Source organism: Carlito syrichta, unplaced genomic scaffold (assembly GCF_000164805.1).
Source record: "Carlito syrichta isolate Samal-C Ts95f unplaced genomic scaffold, Tarsius_syrichta-2.0.1 Scaffold308811, whole genome shotgun sequence".
NCBI lineage: Eukaryota > Metazoa > Chordata > Mammalia > Primates > Tarsiidae > Carlito > Carlito syrichta.
The window spans coordinates 195,928-213,932 of record NW_007252907.1 but is presented as its reverse complement, the minus strand read 5'-3'; the positions used below and the strand labels follow the sequence as shown (position 1 = coordinate 213,932).

The 18,005-nt window shown below is 44.8% G+C and overlaps 1 protein-coding gene across 1 annotated transcript in view; it reads right to left on the bottom strand.

The window, feature by feature from the left end:
* Positions 1 to 18,005, bottom strand: part of LOC103268289 (palladin) — a 377,892-nt gene that overhangs the window by 186,062 nt on the left and 173,825 nt on the right. Inside the window, exons 8-9 of the mRNA XM_021716425.1 lie at positions 16,412 to 16,545; positions 1,544 to 1,703 (exon numbers count right to left, since the gene is read on the bottom strand). Coding sequence (XP_021572100.1) covers positions 1,544 to 1,703; positions 16,412 to 16,545 — 294 coding nt within the window. The remainder of the gene's footprint in view (positions 1 to 1,543; positions 1,704 to 16,411; positions 16,546 to 18,005) is intronic.

Genomic DNA, 18,005 nt, shown 5'->3' with positions numbered 1-18,005 from the left:
ACGTGGGTTCGAGACCAGCCTGGGCAACATGGTCAGATCTCGTTTCTATAATAAATCAAAAAATTAGCCAGGCATGGTGGTACGCGCCGATAGTGACAGCTATTTGGAAGGCTGAGGCAGAAGGATTGCCTGAGCCCAGTAGATCAAGGCTGTGGTGGCCGTGAGGGTGCTACTGCACTCCAGCCTGGGCGATGAAGTGAGACTCCAACTCAAAAAACAACAACAACAACAACAACAAAAACCAAAAAAGGAAGTGATATCTAGAGTGGATGGACTGTTTTAGGTTGAACATTTGCCCATGTTGTACCAGTAAAATAAAGATGATCGTGCTGGCAAATGCTAAGAAAAGTGATATATGTCTGATATTTGTTATTCACTTGTTATCTGGATAGCATAAGACCCTGTACTGTAGATTTTTTGGTAAAAGTGACTGCAATTGTTCCTTTCTCTGTATCCACAGCCTCTGTGGTGTGACCCTGCGATGCCTTCCGGCGAGGTGCAGTCTTTCCCCCAGGCCTCGAATCCGGGCTGACCTTGTGAATCGCTCTAACCTAGAATGTGATGAAAGTGGAGTTACTGACTCTGGCCAATTCTGACCAAAGCCTTAAGGCCCTTGCCCCCATCTGCTTGATATCTCGGAACTCCAACGAATGCTCAGGTGAAGGAGGCTGTGCCAGTCTGTTGGGGGGAGACCACAGGGGCAGACACAGCCATTCCAGAAGAGACCATGCTAGATGAGCTCATTCCCAGCCCACCTAGAAGTTGACCGTGCCACGCTGAGGGGACCCAGCTGAGATCAGCTGAGCTTGGTGTAGTCCACAGACACTACTGGCCAGGTGGTTCACCCGTAGAACTATGGACTCAACATGTGGTTCCTGCTTGAAGTCACTACGTTTTGGGGATACTGTATAGCAGTAGCGACTATACTTTGATAAAACTCCTTCTCTGATATCCTTCTCAGACCAGATTTCAGACTTGTGAAATAATGCTTCTTCCCTTAATTTGACCATCAATAATGAAAATTAGCAAATATGTTTCAAAACACAGTGTAGGTTTTAAACCCTGGAGGAAAAAATTACCAGTTGTGGGTGAAGGTGCTACATGGTCATAACAACATTTTTGTCTAGCGAAGAGCTATTTAAACAGTTTAAGTTTTTACATATAAATAAAAGCAATACAAGCAAAAGTAAACAAACAATAAAATATAAGATGAAAAGTAAAAGTCTCCCTTTATAATTCAATTCCCTATTGTCTATATGGTCAAAATCGCTTAACAACCTCACTCCCCAACACAATGAAAGAGTTTGGTGTATTTGATTCTAGAGAAAAAATTAATGTATTTATGATTTCAAAAGTGTCCAAATATTACCACACTATATATTTTTTGATGGAGCATTACTGTGTGAAATATGTAGGCTCTTTTCTCTTCAAAACCGCACTGATTCAAAAAGGCCGTAAAGTCAGTTATTCTTATGACCAAGTGATGTGGCCTAAGGCATCACTGACCATCGCTTCATTTCTCGGGCTTTAATCCCACCCCTACGCTGTCCCCCATCTCCACTGCTGATGATAATCTGGGTAACAGACTGTTTGAGATTCTTTTGGGTCAGCATGCTGTGGTCCTCAGGATAGATCTGAGGACCGCGGCGATTGTACGCTTTGGAGACGGTAGCAATGTAGCACTGCTCAAGATGAACTTGTTTCTAAGATATACCAACACAGGTTTACAATGGCACTTTATTCTTTCAGCTTAGTATTCAATTTGACATTTAAATCGGTGTAAAAAACGAGCTCCAATGTAGAACATTGGAGAAATAAGAGAGTTTAATACAGATGGAGTAAAGAAATTATAACTATGAAAAGGGCCATGACAGAAGACCAAAAACTGCAAGAATCTACTTATGAGGTCTCTAAACTAGGAGACCTCTTAGAAGCAGAAAGCTGAGTAGCGGCAGAGTGGGTAGGGATGGAGGGAGCGCCTATTCAATGGATATGGTGTTCCGGTCACACAAGATGAACAGTTCTAAACATCTGCTGTATGCCGATGTGCATATATTTACACTATTGTACTGTACAATTAAAAATTTAAGACAATAGGTTTCATGCTATATGTTGCTATCACAACAAAGAAAAAAGCAAAGGGCAATGAAATATATATTAAGTATTCATCCGTGTAAATACTAATTCAAGTGTAACACTGTGATAGCTGCCAAAAATGTAAAGAAGTTAATATGCAGAAGTTGCTCAAACATTCTTCAATTTTCTTGAAGAACAGTAAGAATAAATGGTCCAAAACGGCAGCAAGATGGGAGAAGGTTGGTTAAATGAATGGAAGAACTTGTTAGTGAAAAGTTATGTCGAGAAATATTTTTGAGATATTTTTGAGGGGAGTCTGGAATCCCCTTACGAACAGTTTCTGGAAGCTTTTAGAATCATCCCTTTATTTGTTAAGTATTTTTATGAGTACACTGACTTTAATATTCTGTAGCTGCTGATAGGACAATAAATAAGTCACGGTTCCTGCCTGCAAGTTGTTTGTAATCTTGTTAAGAGGGTAAGACAGGTCCTCTTACAAGAAAGAAAATTAGAAAATGCCCAAGTCTATCCTAACTCCAAAAGCCTACACTCTTAATGCCTAGCTGCCAATAGAATATTCCTCCTCTCTTCTCTTCAAAACTATGCTGTCTTAAAAAGGGAGTTAAGTCAGTTGCAGTGAAAATGTTCATCAGAAAGTGCTATTTTGCGAAAATTTCTTGAAATATAAGATGGGAGGAGGAAATATAACATAGAATTAAGATTCCCAGCACTTTGGGAGGCTGAGGTGAGTGGACTGCCCGAGCCCGCGGGGTTGAGACCTGCCTGGGCAACTTGGTAAGACCTCGTCTTTACAATAAATCAAAAATTAGCTGGGTGTGGTAGTGCGTGCCTGTAGTTCTGGCTACTTGAAAGGCTGAGGTGGAAGGATCGCCGGAGCCCAGTGGGTCGAGGCTGCCGTGGCCGGGAGCGTGCCACTGCACTCCGGTCTGGGCGACAGAGTGAGACTCCAACTCAAAAAAAAAAAAAGGATTTATAGGAGATTAAAAATTTCCTAGCATTTATGTTTCAGACTTCTGAAAGGATTAAAATGCTAGTTTTTTAAGAAATTGACCAAATATTAGATATCCTATAATTATCTTATAATCACACAGACAGGATTTTTTCTGTCTTTTTATCCCATTCTTCCTGATAGCTTTGTAACTCCGTCTACTGAGTGTACAAAGACAAAATGAAATAATTTTCCGAACAGTTTTCCTTTTTATTAACTGAAGATTTCTCTCTACCCCTTTTTAAAATATATTTTTGGGCCAGGCTCAGTGGCTCAGCCTGTAATCCCAGCACTTTGGGACGCTGAGGTGAGTGGATTGCCTGAGCCCGCGGGTTTGAGAATCCACCCGGGCAACTTAGCGAGACCTAGTCTCTACAATAAATCAAAAATGAGCCAGGCATGGCAGCACGTGCCTGCAGTTCCAGCTACTTGGAAGGCTGAGGCGGAAGGATCGCCGGAGCCCAGCAGCTCGAGGCTGTGGTGGCTGGGACCATGCCACTGCACTCCAGTCTGGGTGACAGAGTGAGACTCCAAGTCAAAAAATAAATAAATAAATAAAAAAAATATATTTTTGAATAGGTATGAGAGTATACTGGTATGAGGGTATAGAGATTTTACAACATTTAAGAGGTAAAAACAGGTATACCATTCTCTACCTTTTAAATAATGATGTGAACAAATTTCATAAGGCTTCAATTTAAATTTAAAATGGAAACTTAAACTATACATTTCTGCTAATGTCTGTACACTATAACCTGTTACAAAGAGACAAGAGAAATATCTCGTTGTATAAAGGGATAGATTATTTTAGGTTACATTTTTTTTTCCATCTGTGATCAGGGTATGCGAAACGCAGAAAAGTCCAGTCATCTCTAGAGAGCCCGATGGCATTTATTTCCATTACAACATACTTTGAGTTCTTAATAACGCTGCTGTGGTTCAAATAGAACAAAATGATTTTCCTTTTTACTGAAATGATGGTATTACTAAAGACTTCCTGCACTAGAAAAAGTGAAAAATATCAACTGACTGAAAACTCAGCCCTGGTTATTTTCCTAATTCCCTGGATACTTTTCAGGCAGCGTGGTGTGGGAGGATTACACCGTGGCGAGTGGCTTTACATACAGCTTCCTCTGGCTAGTTGATGTCATGCCCCATCACTGAACGACACAGCTATGTTTTTAAACTTTATAATTGAAAACAGACTGGTGGCCATGCATGGTGGCTCGTGCCTGTCACCCCAGCATTTTGGGAGGCCGAGGCGGGTGGATCGCTTGTGCACAGGAGATTGTGACCAGCCTGAGCAACAGAGTGAGACCTCATCTCTACAAAAACAAAAACAAAAACAAAAACTCTGAAAATTAGCTGGGCGTGGTGGCACACGGCTATAATCCCAGCTACTCAGAAGGCTGAGGTGGAAGGATGCCTGAGCCCAGGAGGCTGAGGCTGCGGTGGGCCGTGATCATTGTGATTGTGCCATTGCATTTAAGCTTGGAGACAGAGTAACACCCTGACTTAAAAAAAAAAAAGACACATTTGCTGTACCCGGTGTGAACATGAATTTATATGGATCATGCACTCTGGAATTTTCTGGCTTTTCCAGTGTTTTCCTAAGTGGAAAACAAAGCCAACTAAGTACAATCTCAGCAGAATATTTACTTCTAGTTTCTGCAGTGTTGACAAGAGCAAAAGGAAAAATTTATTTACTAAAATTCTGTACCCAGGCTACATGCTGTACATCATTGTTTCAGTGCTGTGTTTCTGCAACAAATGCTCAAATTAAGAGTGCATCCTGCAAAACAGGCAAAGTCCTAGGGCAGGTATAAACTGAGGCATGCTCACCTCTGCTCCCCCAGCAGCTCCATGGGCACAACGGGCCCCATCTCAAAGGGCACCATGGGAACTCAGAAAGCACTGCCAATCAATGGCTACACAGTGAAGTGTGATCCAGCAATCAGACTTCGGGGAAGAGCCAAAGGAGCTGAAGCCAGTATGCCGAAGAGATATCTGCACTCCATGTTCACCGCGGCACATTCACAACAGCCAAGATGTAAAAACAACCCAGTGCCGGCCGGGCGCGGTGGCTCAAGCCTGTCATCCCAGCGCTTTGGGATGAGGGGATGGCCTGAGCCTGCGGGTTTGAGACCCGCCTGGGCAGCGAGACCTCATCTCTACAATAAATCAAAAATTAGCTGGGTGTGGTAACACGCGCCTGTAGTTCCAGCTACTTGGAAGGCTGAGGCAGAAGGATCGCCGGGACCCAGCGGGTTGAGGCTGTGGTGGCCGGAAGCGGCCACTGCACTCCAGTCTGGGCAACAGAGTGAGACTCCAACTCAAAAACAAACAAACAAACAAACAAAAAACAAGCCAGTGCCAACCAGTGGGTAAAGAAAGTCGTTTAGACACACAACAGAGTATCATCCAGGCTTAACAAAACAGGAAATTCTGTAATTTGTTGTCAAATGACATTAAGTGAAATAAGCTAGGCACAGAAAGAGAAATACCATGTCATCTCACTTGTATGTGGAATTTTAAAAAGTCAGACTCACAGAAGTAGAGAGCAGAATGCCGGTTACCAGGCCTGGGGTAGGGTGGTGGACAGGGAAAGGGGAGAGAGACAGTAGCTAGTGGGAACGTAATTTCTGTTAGGAGGGAAAGGCAAATTCATGGTAACTAAGTTAATAATGATGTTTATCTCAAAATAGCCAAAAGAATGGATTTTAAATGTTCTCACCATACAGAACCGATAAATACTTGGGGTAATGTCAATTAGCCTGATTCTTCTGCAATGTATACATGCATTAAAGCATTACGCTTTGCCCCATAAATATATACAATTAGTGTCTGTCAATTAAAAGTAAAACAAATATGAAAAATAAAAAGCCATCAAGTGTATTGTATATTTCAGCTATGTTGATATTTTTTAATTGATGGTTTTTACCTAAGAAGATGAGGAAAAACTAAAGGACAGAAAAATGAATGTGTGACAAGGCAACAGGCAGGACTGCCTTCCTGAAGTTTTCCTTCTAGCCTTACTTGGACTTTGATGAGCAGTCAAGGACCTAGCCATCACTGTTACCTAAATTTTATGCTAGATGTCTTAATTCCTCAGCAAGACTGGGTTATTTTGGTAGGGGGATCACAATTTATAAGATTTGGTGGAGAATTCTGTGAATTTTTGGATTCCTAACTCTTTTTATTTGTTTGCTTTTGAGTCGGAGTCTCACTCTGTCGCCCAGGCTGGCGTACGGTGGCACGCTCACGGCCACCGCAACCTTGACCTGCTGGGCTCCGGTGATCCTTCCACCTCAGCCTTCCAAGTAGCCAGAACTACAGGCGTGCGCTACCACGCCCAGTTAATTTTTCTTGATTTATTGTAGAGATGAGGTTTCACCAAGTTACCCAGGCTGATCTCGAACCCAAGGCAATCCTTTCACCTCGGCCTCCCAGAGTGCTGGGATTATAGGCGTGAACCACTGCACCCAGCCTCCTGACTCTTTTAAGGTGGTGTTTCCCAAGCCTGTTTGAGGATTAGAATCCCTGGAGTGCTTGTTAACTATGGGAGTCCTATAATTTTCTCCTTGCTCCTAGAGAGTCTGATTGTAGATCTGGGTTGGGGCCAAGGATTTTTTCTTTAATATCCTTTTCAGATAATTTTTATCTTAAGGAAAGCATGGAGAACTCTTTCTTTAAAAAAAATGGATTTCAAACATTTTTTACTGAACCCCACAAAAGAGGTACATATTATATCCAACCCTGTCACATGTACAGGTATGTATACATACATATATACATTCGGTGGAAATAAAAGGTTCACAAAAGAATAAACTTATATAAGGCATGTGCTACTATTTTTATCATCTCTTTTTTTTTTTTTTTTTTGAGTCGGAGTCTCACTCTGTCGCCCAGACTGGAGTGCAGTGGCGGCTCCCGCCCACTGCAGCCTCGACCTGCTGGGCTCCAGCGATCCTTTTGCCTCAGCCTTCCAGGTAACCGGAACTACAGGCGCACGCTACCACGCCCGGCTGATTTTTTATTTATTGTAGAGACAAGGTCTCGCCAAGTTGCCCGGGTTGGTCTCGAACCCATGGGCTCAGGCAATCCACTCGCCTTGGTCTCCTAAAGTGCTGGGATTACAGGGTGAGCCACTGAACCTGGCCCTCTTTATTTTTTTAAGAGTGGTTGCCATCAGCTTTCAAGGGTTATGGTCAGCAGCTTAGAAACACTGCCCTCCAGGACCTGGCTCAGTTCCTAGCCCAGTCACTAGCCATGACTCCTGACTGCTTGGCATACTGAGAAAAGGGTTTCCAGAAAAAGGCTTGAGAGAAATGGACACACTTAGGGTACATTATTATTATTATTTAGAGTTGGAGTCTCACTCTGTCACCCAGGCTGGAGTGCAGCGGTTCCATCATGGAGCCTTGACCTGCTGGGCTCAGGTGCTCCTTCCACCTCAGCCTTCCAAGTAGCTGGGACTACAGGTACATGTCACCATACCTGGATATTTAAAAAAAATATTTTTTGTAGAGAGAGGGTCTCGCCAAGTTTCCCAGGCTGGTCTTGAACTCTAGGGTTCAGGCAATCCTCCCACTTCAGCCTCCCGAAGTGCTAGGATTACAGGCATAAGCCACCATGCCCAGCCTCAAAATTATTGTTTGACGGAAAGGCTCACAAAATAGAAGGAAAACAACAGAGGAACAGAGCGAGCGTGAGGTCATGTTGTGTTCGTTTGACTGGACTGTCCACAGACCTCAGCTGTCCAATGGGAAGAGGAAGACAGAATCCGTGGAAAAAGTTCAAGTTGGAGCTTCACATAAGATTAATTATCTGGAAAGTGAGCGGTCTCTGGAAAGGCACAAGGGACTGGGGGTTTTTAATTGCATACATGTGGCTACAGGATGAGTCGAAAGCATTCTTAAGCAGAGCAGGATAGACACAACTTAGCATATTAGTGCCATAAGGGATGCCAGAGAACGACTGGCCCTAACCCCTCGTTTCTTCCGGGTAAGTCCGAAGTGGTTCTCTCAGGATCATGGCTAATTATATCGAGCCAGCACACCGAAGGTAGGCATCCTGCCTCCCCCACCCCACACTCTCTCTTTCTAAAGCACAAGCAAAGCTTGTCTAACTGTTCTGCATTTTTTCCTAGTTGAGGACGCAAGAAGCCTGATGTAAACCAGGGAGTTTCCTGATGCAGAAACATTTAATGACTCTCCTCATTATCCAAATAATTCACGAGAAATCCTGCACAAGGAGATGGGGACGAGGATGCCAGCTGAGCCAAAAGTACATTATAGGCCAGGCACAGTGATTTATGCCTGTAATCCCAGCCCTTTCGGGAGGCTGAGGCGGGAGGACCCTTGCGCCCAGGATCCTTGCACCCTTAGAGATCAATCTGAGCAACCAAGTGAGACCTCGTCTCTACAAAATAAATACATGAAAATTAGCTGGGCGTGGTGGCATGCGCCTGTAGTCCCAGTTACTCAGGAGGCTGAAGTGGGAGGATCGCTTGAGCCCAGGAGATTGAGGCTACGGTGATCCATCATGGTGCCACTGCATTCTGGCCCAAGTGACAGGGTGAGACACTGACTCAAAAAAAACCCCCAAAACAGTGCCTTATAGTGTGGTCATGCTGAACAGCCCATTCCTATGAGAGTCTGAGCGACAGGCTCAGGCAGGTTCCTTCTGCTCCCTCTTAGATGCTGCTGGGACCAGTGTTACCTTCCCCTTCAGTGGCACCTGGGTTTCTCCTGCCTAGACAACAGGGCTGGGTCGATGCTTGGGGTGGCCGTGAGTGTGCCACTATACTCCAGTCCAGACAATGGAGTGAGATTTAAACAAACAAACAAACAAATAAATAGAAACAGAAGACAATCTTGTCTAGTAGAGGTGACACCAAGCAGCCAAGCAGCTCTGGAGCAAAGAGCTCAATGGCTTTGAGAGTTCCTTCAGATGCTTCCTATGATCTTGTTTTTTTGTTTTGTTTTGTTTTTTTGTTGGAGTCTCACTCTGTCGCACAGACTGGAGTGCAGTGGCCGCTCCCGGCCACCGCAGCCTCGACCTGCTGGGCTCTGGCGATCCTTCTGCCTCAGCCTTCCGAGTAGCCAGAATTACAGGTGCGCGCTACCAGGCCCGGCTGATTTTTTTAGAGATGAGGTCTCGCTGCCCAGGCGGGTCTCGAGCCCACAGGCTCAGGTAATCCACTCACCTCAGCCTCCCAAAGGCGCGGGATTACAGGCTGAGCCACTGAGCCCGGCTGATCTTGAGTTTCTTTTAGTTAATGCCAGTAGCCCGAGGTTGCAAATCTAGCTACCCTTTCTAGATCAGAAGGCTTGTTTCAGAAAGACATTTTGTCACCCACCATCTTCCCACTTGGAGGATAAATTCAAATATTTTAATGTGGTCTACAAGGCCCTACATGATGTGGTCCCTGCTTCTCACTGGCCCTTCTGGGCTTCCACCTCCCTGCTCTCTGCTCTGTGGAACCAGCTCTTGGACACTCTTGTGACACCATAACCCATGAAGGCGTGGCCTCACCCTCTGGACACTAGGCGCTCTCCTGCCCAGCCTCACAGTGCCACCGCATTCCTTTCTCAGAGAGCCCTGGTTTTGATTAGACTCGGTCAGACTTACTACCTACCTGCAATTTTCAGCTGGCAAACCTTCCCTGGAGGCACGAGTCGCAACTATAATTGAACGATGTATTGTGTAATTTGTTAGTTTCAGGTTTCCTGAGTAGAATACCACCTCTCAGAGCAGAACCGCTTTTGTTCACACCCATATTCTCAGCATCTCACACATGGTCAACGATCCATAATTATTTTTAAATACATGCATGGATGAAATTAAGGTTAAGGGAAAACATAAACATTGCTTTACACAAAGACCGGCTTCGAAAGGAGTTCTTAGTAAGGCTGATCGCCCTGCAAGCTTCCTTAGTGTGTTTTGAATCTGACTAAACAGATCAGTGTATCTGCATCTTCAGTGCTTCCATGTCTAAAATGAGGTGGGGGTCTGTGTATAACTCACCATCCACTGAACATCTAGAAAAGTTATGGGCTAAAGAACACAAGAGAGAAAGTAAGAAGCGAGCACTGGAGTGTTGTTAGTAATCTTCATGCACTGAAGTGCCATCGGGATTTTTTACTAGATAAACTTTTAATTCAGTGTCCCAAGAGCTGATCTGCTTTTCTTCTCTTGGACAATTTTGCCACTACGACAACAGACTCACGTTTTGTGGAAAGAAGGGGCATCATGGCTGGTTTGGTCATTTTAGTTTTTTGAGTTGGAGTCTCACTCTGTTGCCCAGGCTGGAATGCAGTGGCACGATCATGGCTCACCATAGCCTCGACCTCCTGGGCTCAGGCAATCCTTCTGCTGCAGCCTCCCAAGTAGCTGGGACTAAAGGCATGTGCCACCTCAGCCAGCTCGTTTTTTGTTTTAGAGATGAAGTCTTGCTCAGTTACCCAGGTTGGTTTCGAACTCCTGGGCTCAAGCGATTCGCCAGCCTCAGCCTCCCAAAGTGCAAGGATTATAGGTGTGAGCTACCACACCAGGCCCTGGTTCTGACATTATATAAATGAAGAAAGTCTTGAGGAAACGAGGTGAGCCAGGTTGTGAAATTGAATTTTCATCTGGTAGCATCTTACTTGAAAAAAGACCTATAAGACATCTGTGAAATAAATTTGGGTAAGGAATGGAAGTCAGGAAATGACTGCTTATGTCAAATAAGGGGAGTTGGAGACTTCCTTATTTGTACTAAAAACTGTCTTCAGTGTATATGGAAAAATGTAAGGTTATTAATGACTTTAATTATGATCTATTTTAATCCAATTTTCCTAAGTTTGATTTCTTAAGGTTTTGACTTCAAAATACTAAATCAGAACCTATTTTTACTGGTGATAAATTCTGTTCTTTACAGTGAACCTAAACAGTTATTTAATCTCAGTAATGTCTCCCAAAAGGCAGTCCTGAATTTCATTCAAGTTCCTGAACATACTTAACACTTGGTTAAACACAAATAAAAACCATTTTGTTTGTGGAGACTCTTAGGTGAAGTGTCAGCAAGGATGAGATTCCTGGGTCTCTTGGGGATAAGGGGACATTTTCATAAATGTTTTCCGCACGTTTTTTTTTCTCTCAGGGTATCTAAAGACAAATCCAGCTTCTACCTTTCAAACCACACGGTTTGGCTAACACAATGGATAAAAAATAACTCTGGGTTAAAATCGGCTAGCTGAAAACTCAGTGTGGGTAAGTGAAATGCCTCTATTAATATTTATAGAAGATTTTAAAAAATTCCAAATGTAGAGAAGGATACTTAAAATGTACAGTTCCGGGAGCAATAGTGAAGCAAGCCCTTGTGCATCCACCCTCACATGTATGAAATAAAGGAACACCAATGGTTAGAAACGCCTTGGATGCCCTCCCCAGTTCAGCTTGCCTTCTTCTCCTTTGAGAGAATAATTCCTCTGATGTTCTTTATATATCCACCGCATAAGTATGCATCCTTCAATAATACGCTTTTCAGTTTTAAAAAACTGGGTGACAAACACAAATCTTACCGTGTAAGGAAAAGGCAACCTTGTCATTGTTAGGAAAAGCTCCTGGAACCCTCCTGGCTCATAAACTAGCTTCCACTTCCCCGAATATTCCCAGAAGCCCCACAGGGCAGGACCCTCAGCGAGCAAGGCAGGAGCAGGTGCAGGAAACAGGAGCCCGTCTCAGGGGGCCCGTCTGGTCGGCCTGGGTGGACAGGCAGGGACACTCGCGTAGGCACCTCTGTGCTTTCTGTGTGCAAACTCAGCATGGACGACGTCCAGCAGCTTCTGTGGGGCGCGACGAGTGCCCCTGGTTGATGCGGGCGGCCGCACATGAAGGGGAGACCAGGACGGGCCAAGAAGAGATATGAATGTGGGTCAGGCTACACCTGGCCATTCTATCACCAGAGTGAGAGACGGGACAGACCAGAGGCAGTCAACCTGCAGTGACGAAAACACTGTGCGCCTGTCCCCAAGAAACGCGGCCGTGTCTTCCTGATGGCGGTGTCGCCCTCCTGGTGCCTCTCGCCTCGCGAGGGTTGACCTCCTACTGTCTGCTCCCCTGTCCACATCTGCTTTTTCTGGGTTAGTCCTCTTGTGGTGAGCACATTTCCAGAAGGGGATGCGGAGGGACATTTTGAGACCTGGCAAGTGTGCAAATGTCTTTACTGGATCTCCACATGAAAACAAAGCTTTCCTGGGGGCAGAATTCCAGGTTGGGGGCGACTTGACTTCAGCATTTTCAAGGTCTTGCTTTCCCATCTCTCTGTGTCTGGCGTGACAGCCGAGGCGGCCCCATGCCTCTGACCTGGCTGGTTTATGCAAAACCGGATGCCTTCTCCCCGGACACGTGTGACGCCATCTCGGTGTCCTGGACACTGAGCTCCACAATGACGTGAGTACACTGTACACTTGGTGGGTTTTTCAAACTGGAAACAGCTCTCGGTTTGGGGAACTTCTTTTGGATTATTTCACGGATTCCCCTTTTCTGGTTCTTTTCTGCTCCTGGAACCCCAAGTATGCAGCCAACCCTCTACTTTTGTTACGTTTCACTCTTATATTCCTTCTTCGTATTTTCGCTCTACTTGCGGGACATTCCCTCAACTTCCATTTCTGCTACCAAGGACGACTTTTGCTTTCCAAATGTTCTCCCCGCTCCCCTCACTTCTCAGCTTTTCATTTTCACTTCTTGGATGCACCGATTTTCTTATCTGTCTGCGGAGAGATTTTGTTTCTACGCTTTTACATTTCTTCTCGTTGCAGATCTGCTGGGCACTGCACAACCTCTAGGAATTGGAGTAGACAAGCCAGTTTCATGTCAGGTTTCACACAGAGTCCCCTGTGGCACCCACTTTTCATTGTACATCCACGAAAGATTCAGTTTCACAAAGAGATGACGTCACAGAAAAGAATGGGGGGTGACCTATTGTTGAAATTCTGAACTAGTCAAGCTAATCGTCGTGCCACATCGAGTTTCAATTGTGTTTGCGCCAAACACTTCAAACACATTACAGCACCCCTGCCCTTTGGGTGGGGCACCCCAGGGTAGCTTGTCACACAGTCTGGGAACCATGTTTTATACGGCTTACTTTTGTTCCACACACTTCTGTTCATCCTACCATCCTAACCTAGAGCCTCCCTTAAAGTTTTTATTTGTGTACAATCTACCAGGATCTAAACAAACATCACCCTCCTACAACTCAGCAAATGAGGACATTTAACTAAGGATAACTTATTTCACACTCTGAATCATGGAATCGGAACACAGACTCGACAGGACAAGATCCAGGATGGGCCACACCGGTTTGCAGACATTCCTACAGAAAGCAGGAGGCACCTTCCCTCCATCCGGCTAATTCTTCAGCCAGGAAGACATGCTTTTGTGTTTTTAACTTTGCATGTCATTAGACAATGCCATAGAAGTAACTCAATCTAGTTTGTGGCTGTTTGCAGACAGCTGAGTCAGAGCCTGAGCATGAACAGCTGTCGAAGGAGTCTTCAGTGCACCCACCCAGACTAGTCTTTGAAGGATTCAGTCAGTGTGAAGTCAGAATGTCAAGGGAGAAGGCCAGAGCAGGTAACGCGACAAACGGATGTTGGTCATCAGTGAGCTGACGCGCTATTAATTCACCAAACAGCCTGAAGAGATTTGTGATGCAAGCTGACTTCTGTCTAGACAGAGAAGGAGTGTAAAACACATTGTACAGACACACACAGCAGTGACGAGAAAAGCCCGTTTCAGTTGACAAATGCATTGAGAAGGAACCTGCCATGTTCTTCTTTATCTAAGTGTCTCATCCCTGATGGGGCTATATCAGGCTCTAGTGAATTTCAATTTTATTTCTAGAGCTTCAAAACATCTTGCTCACGGAAAAGGAAGGACAGTGAAGAGAAGGGAGAAACGAGATGAAAGACTGAGGGGTTGATACCGAGAGATATGGAGAAAGGGAGGAAGAGAGGGAGGGAGAGGGAGAGAGACAGAGAGACTATGTCAGAGGAAGGGAAGACGGTCGGAAGAGAGGGTAATAAAATCTAAATGCTTAGATATTTGCCTGAATTTCAAAGGCTATTTGTGTTTTAGCATTTGGAAAACATCACTGACCTAGTCCTATAAAATTTCTCTTGTCTCAGATGTACTGTGGTCATGTCTGTTTTTCTTCTTTCCATTTAACAATGGTTAAAAAGCAGCTTTTGGGGGAAGCCAGTTCCTGCATGCACTCTACGTAGCTGAATAGTTCCGAGGTCCATTGTCCATCAGACATAAGGGTCAAGGAGGTCACTCAAGGAAGGTAAGCGATCATATGAGTCCATTAGGTGAAATGATCAAGAGGTCACTGAAGGAGAGTAAGCAGTCATATTCAATTTTGCTTTTTCTTCTGATACAGCAACTTCAAGGTTAATGTAAGGAAAACACTTGGCAATTAATAAAAGAATCGTACTTCGTTTTCATACATGATGACATCGTTTAAACACCACTATGCTTTAATGTTGGATGATTCTGAAGTTTCTACTCATAACAACTCACATAAACAGTCACTTGAGTCATCATTCGTGTGTTCAAGGTTTTTTGACTGTTTGTTTAAAAAACATGATCATGGATTTTACTTAATGCTGCAGGCCAGCTGTAGACTTCCCAAAGCAGAGCATTCTAGTGCTTTGTTGTAAAAAAGAAAGGAACAGCTCTAGTCTTGTCGTGGTAAATGCCATTGTGAAGGCATTATCAGAGGTGAGGGAAAGCTCGTTTTCTCAGCTATATATATTTTTTGAAATATTTCTCTGCCAAAAAAAAAAAAAATGTGTTTTCGGCAAGTGTTGCAACTGTGGTTGGAATGAAAGAGTCTGTCTTCATTAATGCTTTCAGACCTAACTAAAGAGGAAATAGAAATAAGAATGCTCTGTGGACATGGAGAGGGAGACTTTCTATATATGGTTAGGACGGGGCTTAAGGAAGCGTCTTCTTCATGACCTTGCCATGTCAAACCCAAAGGCATCCAGTGAGTCCGAAGGTCAGGTGATTCCATGAAGCTGCCTAGGACTAATTTTATTAGATAATTCATGATCAGAACTACATTTTAGAGGCAAAACAGCCAACCTTAACGAAACAGAAGGGGTACACATGGGGCAGGGGTGAGAGGCTGTAGAGTAGGCATGGGGTTGAGGGGTCTCCATCCTCCTCCTCTTCCAAATGCACCCCTCTCTAGCCAGCATATTCTGTGTGTTTGTGACATTCAAATATGCACACACTTGGCCAGGCTCGGTGGCTCAGCCTGACATCCCAGCACTTGGGAAGGCCAAGGTGAGTGGATTGCCTGAGCCGGCAGGCTCAAGACCAGCCCGGACAACTTGACGAGACCTCATCTCTACAATTAAAAAAAAAAATCAAAAATTAGCTGGGCATGGTCGTGCATGCCTGTAGTTCTGGCTACTTGGAAAGCTGAGGTGGCAGGATCACCAGAGCCCAGAGAGTCGATGCTGGAATGGCTGTGAGTGTGCCACTGCATTCCAGCCTGGGTGACGGAGTGAGACACCAATGCATATTTAAAAAAATGCATACACTCAAAACCAAACAGTAATTTCTAACCAATGTTCTAGATTTCAGAGGGTTAGTTTATGCCTTTCCAGCCTAGATTATGGAGACGTAATAAATCATCACCACCTATGTACATGATGTCAACAGATAACAACAGGATGGAAAAGAGTAGATGAATCTGCTCAGAATCCAAAATGCAACATCAAAAGCAGCCTTTCTCCACTCCAGCAGTCATGATTTTAGGAGTTTTGGCTCAAGATTTTTGACCAAGATATACATAAATCATTGAAAGACATAATTGCTTTATGGGTTTGTTTCACATAATAAGCTATTTCTTGCAGATGAAAGAGATAATCTGGTTCCTTCTTCTATATCTATCTATCTGTCTGTCTGTCTATCTCTCTAACGTCTACTTAAAATAGTAGGTACAAAAGATGTGCCCTGCCTCCCAGTTGGATTTCCATATTAGCTCAGGCAGTAGATTTAGTCTCAGAAGTTCCACATGTCAGGGAACTAGCATTAAGCAATTTTACACAAAGGCATATCACAGACAAAACATGCAGTGGTGTCTTCCTAATCTGGAAAGGGCCACAGTGCCCGATGTGGGGACCGGCACACCGTGTGCGGTGACTCGCTCTAGATTGAACTCATGACCGGGAGGCAGCAGATTACCCCAGGTGTCCCCTACGAAGGTTCCTTGGCCCCCCCTAAACTCTGCACGCTGACAGGGTCTTACTCTGCCTTGGAAGACCCCACACTCAGATGTGAGAGCTTCAGGGCTGGCTGCAGTAACCTGGCCTGAGGTAGCCCACTGAGACCTTCAGGTTCCCGAGGAAGGGTCAGAGCCAGGTTTCCGGCTCGCAAGACACGGTGGCGAGACCCGCTGGGCACTGAAGCGGAGGCACAAACAGCAGAAACAGGAAACAGACTTGTTTTTCTACCCTTTGTTAAGAAATAAGAGAAACTGTGGCTCCGGTGATGGGAAAAATACAAGAGAAAACAGTCTCCAGCCGGACACACCATGAAATACCTAGACAACATTTGGTTTCCTTTGCAAACACCGTTTGGGCCCCTGGGGACTTGTAAGTGCATGAGGCCCGGGCGGGAAAGCTGCTTCCGGTCACATCGCGCCCTGGGAGGTCGATGACCTGACACCTCCGGAGCCCAGGGCAGGACGACCTTCGGTGCTGGGGAATGGCAGAGTTGACGGCCGGGCACGTGAGCGACGACGCTGGGGTTGGGTGTTGCTCACGTCTCTGAGCCGCTCTCGCCCGAGACACATTTCTACGCCAGGAGTCTCGCCGTGAGTGGGTTTTGGCAGGAGTACAAGGCGGACTGTTCTTTTCTACTGGCATTTTAGGAGGATGTTTTTTCATCATTAGCTCAGTTTGCTTTCTGAGTACAAAAGACTATTTTAAAAGCCTGAAGCCACTGAGTTTGACCTCCTTGTCTGAATGGAACTTAATGTTTTACTAATAAAGAAACTGATGTAAAACGCAGTGTCCGGACCCCACGATAAAGAAGATATTGTCTTTAAGGGGGTCTCACATTTCCATGAAACTGCAAAAACACTGTTCCGCTTATGGCTTTAAAACAGAAACAAAGAACAATTGAAACCTCAAAGACACATCACTACCTCCCCCCTCGCTCCCCCGCACACCCCAAAGCTTCTTACCAGGTTCAGTTGTAGATCTAGGTTCTGTTTGCCACATGGAAAAAAAATCAGAAAACAGTGTTAGAACAGGGATCCACTAATAATGAGACCCCAACCACCTCTTTCTATTATCTCTTCTAGGGCACGTCTGCAGAAATGTTGTCATCAAACCCCTGAGGTGAGTGGATTGCCTGAGCCTGCGGGTTAGAGACCCACCTGGGCAGCGAGACCTCATCTCTACAATAAATCAAAAAATCAGCCAGGCGTGGTAGTGCGCGCCTGAAATTCCGGCTACTGGGAAGGCTGAGGCGGAAGGATCGCCGGAGCCCAGCGGGTCGAGGCTGCGGTGGCCGGGAGCGGCCACTGCACTCCAGTCTGGGCGACCGAGTGAGACTCCAACTCAAAAAAAAAAAAAAAGTGACTGAAGACCGATTTACATTTCTATAAACATAGAAACTCAAATTCCAGTATTGCTGTACACGGAAGCTTTTCAAACTGCAGTTCCGACGGGTTCCATGAGGCTTGTGACTCTCCTAAAATTATGTGTTCAACTTTGAGTACAAATGTGCGTTTTTTGAAGAAATAATATGTCACTTTCATCAGAGTTTCAAAGGGACCCCAGTTTTAATTTATTGGATCTCAATCCATTGTGGATTTCCTGGACTCTTTTTTTTTTTTTTTTTTGAGTTGGAGTCT